Below are 10,756 nucleotides of genomic sequence, written 5' to 3' on the forward strand. Positions count from 1 at the left end.
ATTGCTGGCAGCTGATCTAAACCAGCAGCCATGTGTGGGAGGAGCTGCAGAGCTAGCAAAAACATACTTTCTATTCTTGGCCTTCTCCTGCTCTTGCAGTTAAGGCCAGAGGCCTGGCTCAGTGCTACCCTGGCTCCATGGGGCAGGCCTTCCGGCAGGGAGGTACCATGTTTATATCAGCACAGAAGCTATTCCTGGTCAACACTTGCAGAGGCTGCAGCTTACCTGCCCCCCCTTTTGAAAAACATTTTATTATAATTATTTTTAAGTAAACGCTACACCCAACGCCCAGCGTGGGGCTTGAGTTCGCAACCCTAAGATCAAGATTCGCATGCTCTACCCATTGAGTCAGCCAGGAGCCCCCTTCTTTTTTTTAAATTTCTTTTTAAATTTTTTAAAAAAGATTTTATTTATTTGTAGAAAGAGAATGTACAAGCAGGAGGAGCGGCAGGCAGAGAGAGAAGAAGGCTCCCCACTGAGCAAGGAGCCCGATGTGGGACTCGATCCCAGGACCCTGGGGATCATGACCCGAGCCAAAGGCAGATGCTTAACTGACTGAGGCACCCAGGCGTCCCTTTTTAAATTTATTTAAGTAAGCTATCTGCTGCTCTTGTGAAGTTAGGCATAAGCTGAGTTGGGCTGGGGAGTCCAGAAGTTTGGAATTGGTCCAAACATCCCTCCTCCTAAGATTCAGAGTTTCACAAGTGAGTCTTGAGTGACTGACCATGGTCTTTTGGCACCGAGACCTCTCAACCCAGGGAAAATCAGGTTCTTTTCTTCCAGGAACTTGGAGACTGACTAGCTGTCAGCAGTGAACAGGAGAGGGCAGCCTCTGACGAGGCTGGGCTATGTGAAAGGAAAATTCCAAAGAGCATAGGACCTCAGGAGAGGCAGAGGCCAGTCCAAGTGGGGGAATGGTCCCTCCTGTGGCCAAGTGCCACAGTGGAGGAGAGGTCTGTTGCAGTTAAGGCACGTTGTGTTCCAGCCCCTGGGCTTTAGTCTTTCCACTTTTGCTCAAGCTGGTACTTACGAAAGCACAGGCGGCCTTTCAGAAGAGGGGTTCTAAAACGCTATGGGACTTTATGACAAAGCACAGTACTGCCTGAGCCCAAAACAAGATAAAAACCACTTGTATTCTTGCCAAATGTCCTGCCAGTTCTGTCTCTATTTGTGTACATCTATTAAAAAATTGATTGTTTAAATCTTTGAATTAAAAAAATAAGTTTCTTGAGGTATAATTTACATACAATAAAATTTTCTCTTTTAAGATATAGACAATTAAGTTTGGGCAATGTTTGTTTTTAGTTTTTGGCAATTTTTTTAAAGATTTTATCTCTTTAGAGAGAGGGAGAGAGCACGCCCTTGCATGTACGCGCACCCACGCACGCACACAGCTTGGAGGAGGAGCAGAGGGAGAGGGAGAGAGAATCGCAAGCAGACTCTGCATTGAGCACAAGCCTGAATCGGGGCTAGATCCCAAGACCCCAAGATCATGACCTGAGTGGAAATCAAGAGTCAGACGCCCAACTGACTCAGGTGCTGCAGTTTTGGCAAATTTATACAGTTATGTAACCATCATTTCTAGCATGCAGAAAACTTTCCTTATGCCCTTTTTTTTTTAAAAGATTTTCTTTATTTATTCGACAGAGATAGAGACAGCCAGCGAGAGAGGGAACACAAGCAGGGGGAGTGGGAGAGGAAGAAGCAGGTTCACAGAGGAAGAGCCTGATGTGGGGCTCGATCCCAGAACGCTGGGATCACGCCCTGAGCCGAAGGCAGAGGCTTAACCGCTGTGCCACCCAGGCGCCCCTCCTTATGCCCTTTCTAATCTCCATCCCCCACTCACTCCAAGCCCCTGGCAATCCCTGACTCTTTTCTGCCAATACAGTTTGCCTTTTCTAAAATGTAGAATCATATAGCCTTTTTAAAAAAAAAATTATTTTTACTTATTTTTATTTAAAATTTTTTTATTATTTAAAATATTTGATGAATCATACAGTCTTTCATATTTGGCTTCGATTTTAAACCAGGTTTGCATATGTGTATGTAGATGAAATATATCAATGAGATTAAAAAAAAAAAACTTACCCAATTCCAAAGGGTAAAAATCATTGTTCATCTTCTGACCTCTAATTCCTTCTCCAAAGCGAACATCATCTTGTCTCTGTGTGTCCTTTCAGAAATGCAGAGACATAAAATGTAATAAATATATGTAAATCACACACATACACACACATATGCATCTTCTAGTCACACTATACTTTTCTTTCCTTTTTTGCTTTAACATATATTTGGAGACTGATTCATATCAGCACGTATAGATATACACACTCCTTAATGGCTGCATGGTACGGATATGCTACAGTTGACTTAGCCACTCCTTTGTTGATGAATTTAGGTTAATTTGCAGTCTTTCCCTAATGCAAACAGTGAATTGAAAGTTATAGTGCTCTTAGCAAATAAAATAATATACAGGTTGCATGTAACTTTTGTGTAGTTAGAATTATAGGATAGAACCCATTTTGTTCCTTGCTTTCTCTTTACATAACATCTCATTTCTCCTGTCGTTCCCTGCCTCTGCCTCCCCTGCTCCCAACACCTTTTCCTTCTGGTGCATTTCTTTCTTTCTTTTTTTTAATTTTTTAAATTATATTATGTTAGTCACCATACAGTACATCCCTGGTTTCTGATGTAAAGTTCGATGATTCATTAGTTGCGTATAACACCCAGTGCACCATGCAATACGTGCCCTCCTTACTACCCATCACCAGCCTATCCCATTCCCCCACCCCACTCCCCTCTGAAGCCCTCAGTTTGTTTCTCAGAGTCCATAGTCTCTCATGCTTCATTCCCCCTTCTGATTACCCCCCTTTCTTTATCCCTTTCTTCCCCTACCGATCTTCCTAGTTCCTTTGTTCCATAGATGAGAGAAACCATACGATAATTGTCTTTCTCTGCTTGACTTATTTCACTTAGCATTATCTCCTTCAGTGCCGTCCATGTTGCAGCAAATGTTGAGAACTCGTTCTTTCTGATAGCTGAGTAATATTCCATTGTATATATGGACCACAACTTCTTAATCCAGTCATCTGTTGAAGGGCATCTCGGCTCCTTCCACGATTTAGCTATTGTGCACAATGCTGCTATGAACATTGGGGTGCATATGGCCCTTCTCTTCACTACGTCTGTATCTTTGGGGTAAATACCCAGTAGTGCAATGGCTGGGTCATAGGGTAGCTCAATTTTTAGCTGTTTAAGGGACCTCCACACTGTTTTCCAGAGTGGCTGCACCAACCTGCATTCCCACCAACAATGTAGGAGGGATCCCCTTTCTCCACATCCTCTCCAGCAATTGTTGTTTCTTGCCTTGTCAATTTTTGCCATTCTAACTGGTGTAAGGTGGTATCTTAGTGTGGTTTTGATTTGAATTTCCCTGATGGCTAGTGCATTTCCATTCGTTTTTCACAACCCTCCCATCACAACGCAGGCTGGGACTAGCTCCTCTCCCTTCACGCTCTCAGCATCTGTACAACGTTTAGCAAGGTGGGCTGTGATGCTGCGATCTGTGTGCACTGGGTGATCTTCTCGTGGGCAGGGCCTGTCTTCTTGATCTGTGTCTCCAGCTCAAAGATGCCAGGATCTGGCGTCGAGTTAGCATTTAGAAAATGTTGAATCGGTGATGTGTTAGATTTATTTCCCCTAGAGCTAACCTAGATCAGTATGTTTCCAGTTTTGAGATTTGTTTTGGTTTTGTTTTGTAGCGAATCTCTTTCTCCCTCTGGCCTTCTCCTTTTGGGTTGCTTATGCACCTGTCTTGGGTTTTGTTTGTTTTTCTCTTTCTTCTCAATTTGCCTTACAAAATTGGGCACAATGGTGGTTTTTTTAAGTCAGAGGCTCCTACGAATTGGAATGGTGATCAGAGTACCTTAACCTTTCGTTTCCGTTTTATCTTAAGACAGGTCCTCTGATCCCGAGTAAATTTCTTCTCAGCTCCGTGCCTCATTTTCCCCAAAAAGCACAGACGTGAGTGAGGTAAAGCATTTTCTTCCTGGGAGAAGGCAAAGCTCCGCCTTCTCGGGGCTCCGAGTCAGCCTGCTCGCTATTCCGATTGACAGGCAATCTGACCAACCAGCGCGCTGTAGCCGAGCGGGTCGGCCCTTCTGGACACATGCGCACCGTCCCCGCTCGGGAGATGGGTGTCTCTCGTATCCTGGGCCACGTCTGGGGTGGCTGGCGGTGGGGACCAGGGGTCCTCGCAGCGCCCAAGGCCGCAGGCTTTGGCACCGAAGCCCGGTGATTACGCCTCCCTCCGCCCCTTCGTGTGGGTGGGACGGTGGGGCGGGGGTAAGGTGTGTGTGGGATCTGGAGTTAGGGAGGCACGCGTTCTAATCCCGCCGCTCCTGTGTGACCCTGAACTACTCGCTTGGTTTCTCTGAGCTTCAGTTCCCTTCTCTGCTAAATGGGGCCAGTTGCACCTGAATTTTCGGGAAGCTCATGCAGGCATCTTGAGGCCTTTGTAGGAGGTTGCAGGCTTTAAGGCGTGCGGAGATAAGAATGGACACACCTGAGGACACCGTGATCTCCCTGTTGCTTACCCCCCACCCTTTCCAGACATCAGCTGCGACGTCGAGGATCCAGCAAACGGTCGGGGCCGCTGGGGGACCAGCCATTCCCGGGGCTGCTACAGCTAGAGAACCTCAGTCGGGAGGGGCTGGTCGATGTGCTGAGGGCAGCCGTAGTGGACCAGAAAGGTGAGGCTGGGAGGGGAGCCTGCCGCTCAGAGCCTTCTGGGGGCTGACTGGACTCCCTACCAAAGCCCTCGGGGCTCATATCCTGGTTCTGCCTCCCACTGGTGGTATGACCTGGAACCAGCCACTTAATCTGAGCCTCAGCATCATGGGGATAGGGGTGTGAGTGTGCAAATAACTAGAGAGCTGTAAACATAGTAGGCATTTGGTAATAGGAATTGCTATAATAAATTATGGACAAAACACAGGCTTTGGAGTCAGATCTAGGCTCTGTAATCAGCTTACCGTGTGACTTACTGTGAGCCCCAGTCTCCATTCAGTGATTTATTAATTTTCTCAACGATTTCTTGAGCATAGGTTCTATTCCAGACACTGTTCCAGGCAGTTATACAGCGCTGAACTAGATAAATGTGGTTCCTGCTCTCAGGGAGCCAGTGTTTTAGTGGGAGAAATGGATTAACCAGGAAATAAATGAACAAGGTACTTACGGCTGATGAGTGCTATGAATAAAACAGGGTGTTATAACAGCGTGGCAGGCATTAGATTGGGGATTCGGGCCTCTCTGTGGTAGTGACATTTGAGCCAAGATGATATGAAAGAGCCAGACAGGTGAAAATCTGGGACTGAGGAAACAGCAAGGATAAAAGCCTAAGGTGGCAACAAGCTTAGCCTGTGCCAGGGACAGAAGGAGGTTCAGTTTCGGGTGTGGTTGATAACTCATGTCTGAGAGGTGCAGTGGGGCCACAGGATAAGTTGAATTGAGAAAGTGCTTTAGAAACTCTAACTGCTGCTTTTGTGTCACTGATGCTCACATACTGTGTGTTCTAGGACCTCTTGTGACGCTGAATAAGCCACCGGGTCTACCAGTGACAGGTATGGGCAGGGAGAGGGGATGCAGTGGAACAGGGTTTGATGGCTCTGAGGGACAGGATAACGAAAAGAAGGGGATGGTGGCATGAAGTCAAAGGCCTCGGAGAGAACGTGTACTTTTCCTTCTTTTTTTCCCCCAGGAAAACCAGGGGAGCCGACGTTGTGCTCGGTGCTGCCAGAGCTGAGCCAGTCCCTGGGCCTGAGGGATCGGGAGCTCCAGATTGTCCAAGCATCTGGGAAGTAAGTGGTGGGGGGGTGATGGGAAGGTAGCAAGACAGGCCTCCATCTTGGGTGAGGGAACAGTTGCTTGGGAATTGGCTGAGACATTTTCTATAGGCTGGTTTGGGATCACAGAGGAAGGATGCAAGGAAAAGGAGGGAACGGACAGATCTGGGTTCAAATCCATGTGCACAAACAGTGATCTTAGGCAAAGCATGAACCTCAGTTCCCTTAATCATAAAATAGAGCAAATCATATCTGTGCTCAGTGTGCAGTCACTTCTCCAACCCCATAATCATGGCAGGCATTGCTGGTTGATCCGTGATATTTTTTCCTCTAACTGCCATCAATTAGAGCTGGTACTTGAGATGAAATATTCCTGAAATTCCACAAACTCATAGGCTTGTGGGAAATTTAATTATTTACGAGCCAGTATACACAAAATTCCTACTATAGTGCCTGGCGCATAGTAGGCATTCAGCAGTGGGTGGTAATTGTTACAACATTTGGCTTTAGCTCCCTGGGGACCAGGGGAGAATGAGAAACTCTTTAAGTTATGTAGTCTTATTATCAAACATGAGGAAGTCTTACTTGTTTCTCAGGAGGAAGTCTGGGTTATAGTTCTGGTGTGACCACTTGGCCTTAAGCAGGTCTGTGTTCCTTCTGAGTGGTCTCCCTTTTTTGTGGGTGAGCCCAAGAGACTTTAACTTTTGTGATTTATTCTCTTTCTCCAGAGAGACCTCTGGGCTTGTACTCCTCTCCAGCTGCCCTCAGACAGCAAGCCGCCTCCAGAAGTTCTTCATCCACTCACGGAGAGCCCAGAGACCCACAGCCACCTACTGGTGAGAGGTGCTGGGAGGCTTCCGGGGCAGTAAGGAGGTCCTGGCCAGCCGTCCTGTGACCTCCTCCTGCCTCTTTCTCAGTGCTGTCACTGATGGGATCCCAGCTACTTCTGAGGGGAATATCCAAGCAGCTCTGAAACTGGAACACGTTGATGGTGTTGATCTAGTGAGTCAGGGTCTGGGAGGGACCAGGAGGGGACTCTCCAAATATATTATCCCTACAGAGGAGTCGAGGGTATAGACTTTGGGTGGCTGGCTCTCCTGTCCCCTAAAACAGGCAAGTGACCACTGCTTATGCTCTGGCTCCATCTGTTGGGAGCAGAGAGAGTCTGCATAGCTGCCAGATGTGTGGGAAGCTTGTTCATTCTTGGGGGCTGACACCACAGGTAATTCCAGTGAAGTCCCCATCCCGAAAGGACTTCCAAGAAGGTGTCAAGAGGACCCTCAGCCACTTCCACGTGGTGGCCATGGGCTCTGGCTGTGCCCTGGTCCAGCTGCAGCCACTGACAGGTGGGTCTGGAACCCTCGCCAGCCTTCACAACTGTATTTGGCTGGGGGAGGCAATGGGGGGGGGGGCAGGAAGAAGGTGGTGGCGTTAATGGCAGCTTGGGGAGCATTTGATGGACTCCAAGGGTGTAGGTAGTCAGGCCCAGCTGCAGGAGACAGCGCTTCTGCTGCCAGTCTGATGGTCATTCCTTTGTAGCCCATCTGTGGGGTTTTTTTGTCTTAGTTGTTGGTATCAGGATCTTCTCTTTGTCTTTGGTGTTCTGTGGTTTCACTGTGCTGAATCTAGGTGTGTGCGCTTAGTTTTATTTATCTTGCTTGGAATTCACTTTGCTTCCTGAATCTAAAATTAATATGCTTCATCAATCCCAGAAAGTTCTTTCTCTTCATATGTTACACCTCTTGCATTTTCTCTGTTTTCTTCCTTTTGAATGCCTAAGAGATGTGTCTGACCTTCTCATTCTACTTATTAGGTCTCTTTTCTTCCATATTTGTCATTTCTTCCTCCCTGATGCATTCTGGGTAATTTCTTTTAATCTATTTTCCAGGTGATTAACTTTCTGTTCAGGTGGATCTAATCTGCCAGTTCAGCCCATCCATTGACTGTATTTTTCTTCACTTCTAAAGTTCTGTTTGGTTGTTTTACAAATAAAAATGGCCTTTAAAAATATATAGCATCTCTTTTTCTCCTATTATTTGTTCTTTTTTGTCTTAGGTTAAACATACTGATACTGTATTTTTATATTTTCATTGTCTGAAATTCTGGAGGGCCTCATCCTATGGTGTTTCATGCTGACTCTCACACTTGGTAGATTGTTTCATTGCTCTGTGATTCAGGATTGTGAGTTCAGGGCCAGCTGGGCCTTTATCTGTGGAAATTTTTTGTTGCCTCACTGTAGGAAGGGCCCTCAGGAAAGGTTCTGCCTTTGCTTCTGCCAAATGCTCCAGAGCTGTCACTGCTTCAGGATCTCTTTAAATATTAATGTCTTGGTTGAAAGTTCACAGATCACTCTGGTATTGAGTCCCAAACCTGTGTGAGAGCAGGCTCACGGTTGTGAATTCTCAGGGGAAAACTTCTTCATTCCCCTCGTCTATACCTAAGATGATCGTCTGCCTTCGTCAGTGGCTGGCTTTCTCTCCTGGTTCACCCCTTCACTGAAGATGTAGCCCCTCTAGGATTTCATTTGGTTACCGAGGCCTCAGCCCTGGCCCCTGGGTAGCTACTTAAACCTAGTACCCCTGGATACCAAGATTTGCAGCATCCCTAGAATAGGTGAAACATTGGCTCTTGTGTGCCATGGATTTGTTTTCCATTGGTTTTGGTCTTGGGGACCTTACTTTCCTGTGCCCAGCTGCATATTTAAAAGGATGATTATTATGTTTTTCTGGTGTTTCTAGGTGGTTTATAGCAAGAGTTTTTAGATTATCCAGTCCACCATATTGCCAGACATGGAAGCAGAGTACAGCTCCTGGGTTTGGATCCCAGCTTATGGTGGTGGGCAAGTCACTTCTTCTTGAGCTTCGGAGTTCCCATGTGTAAGATGGGAATGATGATAGGACCTGCCTTATCGGGCTACAATGAGGATTAAATAAATTTACATACGGGAAGCACTTTGTACCATGCCTAGCACATAGCCGCCCATTTCTGTCTTTGTCAAGTTTCCCAAAAACCTGTTCAAATTGGGGTAAGCCAAAAACAGGGAATGTATTGGCTCCCATAACTCAGAAGTCAGGCGTGACTAGATGTACAGGCTCAGAGGATATCCTCTGGAAGCTTTTTTCCATTTCTTCTTGCCTCCTGCATGTTGGCTTCTCCCTCCCACAGGCTGTCCTCTGGGGAAGGTAGAGATGGCCAGGGGCTCGAGCAGCTCCAGGCCTGCACCCCACCAGTTTAGTACCCTAGCAGGAAAAAGCATTCCTTATTTCCAGTAGCTTCAGTGGTAAATTCAGGGTTGTATCTCTTCATGAGAGAATCGCACAGGCCAGGTGGGTGGATGGTTATGACTGTGCTGACCTGGTCTTGCACCCTGCTCTGGAGGCAGGGGCAGTAGCAGTGACCTCACTGAAACCACATGATCTGGGACCGGGAGTGGAGTGGTGGTGTTTCCCCAGAAGAAAGGGGGAGAGATGATCCTGGGTGGGGCAGAAAGAGCAGCTGCCCACCATCTGTCCTCTGTCTCCTGTCCCCCAGTGTTCCCCAGTCAGCTCCAGGTACACATGGTACTACAGCTCTGCCCTGTGCTTGGAGATCACACATACTCTGCCCGTGTGGGCACTGTCCTGGGCCAGCGCTTTCTACTGCCAGCTGAGAGCACCAAGCCCCAAAGACAGGTACCCAAGCCCACCTACCTGCTGTTTTGGGGGGTGGGCTGTGGGGTGAGGGTGGGCAGCACCTACAGACGTTAGCTATAAGTCTGGGACTGAGTGGCAGCCCTCTTGGCTTCCAGGCTATCTGTAGCCCTATCTTACTGTGTGACCTAGAGCAAGTAACATCCCCCTTCCTAGGCCTCATTCTGCCCATCTGTTCAATAAAGGACTTGAACTGGCTGATTTCTCAAGGCCCTTTTACGTCTGCTGGTCTTTAGGTCCCTGGTATAAGGGCTAAATGTAATTGTATGTGTGTGTGTTAGGGTAACTCTATCTGCTCTAACAGAGTAACCCCAAAGTCCCAGAGTTTAACACAATAATTTCCCTCCACATTAAATCTAATAAACGGGGTGGGCTTTACTCCAAGCAGTCACTCAGGGACCCGGGCCATTGCTATCCAGCCAGCAGCTAAAGGGAGACAGTGCAGTGCAGGTCTGTGTGGGGTTTTCACCAGCTGGGTCTGAAAGTGGCATATACTTGCACTGCTGTTCCATTGGCTAAAACTATCACATGGCCTCACCAAACTGCAAGAGGGACTCAGAAATGTTTAGCGGTGTGCCAGGTGGGAACAGATTTGGTGAACTCTGCCAGTCCCTGCCAGTCTCTGCCATAGGGTGACAGTATGTGTGTGTGTATGTGTAGAGAAGAAACTAGAAACTATGGACAGGGAGGGAGGGAGGGAGGAAGGACCTGCCTTACTTCCATTTTGGTTTGAGCTGGTTGGAACGCAACCTGGCTAAATGCTGACATGCTTCTCCCGCCCCAGGTTCTGGATGGAGCCCTCATCAGACGCCTCTGCCTGAGCCCCGCCCAGTCTGCCCAGCTGCCCCTGCATCTCCACCTGCACTGTCTCCATCTTCCAGGCCTGAGGCCCAGGGAGGCCCCCATGAAGCTTCTGGCACCCCTGCCCCCTTATTTCTCCAGGACCCTACAGTGCCTGGGGCTCCACCAACAATAGTCCTCCTTCTGTTCCTTCTGTTTCCACTGGGAAGCAGTGGCGATGGGGGAGGGGGAAGGATGAACCTAGGATCAGGCCTGAGGAGAATGAGGTCAGTGCTCAGCGTGCACTAAGACCATGCTTTAAGATCCTGGGCTCTGCGTTCAGACAAACTTAAGATCAGAGCCTGGCTAGGCCAGTGACTGGATGGTTTTAGGCAAATGACTTCACCTCTCTGGATATGAGTTAATAAAAGTACCTACCTCACA

At 47.7% G+C, this 10,756-nt stretch overlaps 1 protein-coding gene across 2 annotated transcripts; it reads left to right on the forward strand.

Moving 5' to 3' along the window:
- Window positions 1–4,156: 4,156 nt before the first annotated feature.
- Window positions 4,157–10,756, forward strand: RPUSD3 (RNA pseudouridine synthase D3). 2 transcript variants are annotated; one of them, XM_008697904.2, is made up of 9 exons: window positions 4,157–4,293; window positions 4,612–4,751; window positions 5,577–5,621; window positions 5,759–5,858; window positions 6,572–6,679; window positions 6,761–6,845; window positions 7,066–7,189; window positions 9,375–9,514; window positions 10,317–10,756. In XM_008697904.2, the coding sequence occupies exons 1-9, from the start codon at window positions 4,169–4,171 to the stop codon at window positions 10,506–10,508; spliced, it is 1,059 nt and encodes a 352-aa protein (XP_008696126.1). In that variant the 5' UTR covers window positions 4,157–4,168; the 3' UTR covers window positions 10,509–10,756. The 2 variants fall into 2 exon arrangements, with proteins under 2 accessions (XP_008696126.1, XP_040484431.1); XM_040628497.1 differs by lacking the exon at window positions 10,317–10,756 and having other exon boundaries at window positions 4,160–4,293; window positions 6,761–6,855; window positions 7,036–7,189; window positions 9,375–9,492.

The sequence above is a fragment of the Ursus maritimus genome, unplaced genomic scaffold, assembly GCF_017311325.1.
Source record: "Ursus maritimus isolate PB19 unplaced genomic scaffold, ASM1731132v1 scaffold_14, whole genome shotgun sequence".
NCBI classification, from domain to species: Eukaryota; Metazoa; Chordata; class Mammalia; order Carnivora; family Ursidae; genus Ursus; species Ursus maritimus.

Excerpts from the sequence above, each read along its gene's own strand:
- RPUSD3 (XM_008697904.2), top strand. The coding sequence starts at position 4,169 with ATGCGCACCGTCCCCGCTCGGGAGATGGGTGTCTCTCGTATCCTGGGC. Across the intron at positions 4,752-5,576 it reads AGCCGTAGTGGACCAGAAAG|GACCTCTTGTGACGCTGAAT; the intron begins GTGAGGCTGGGA and ends TGTGTGTTCTAG. Across the intron at positions 7,190-9,374 it reads CCAGCTGCAGCCACTGACAG|TGTTCCCCAGTCAGCTCCAG; the intron begins GTGGGTCTGGAA and ends CCTGTCCCCCAG.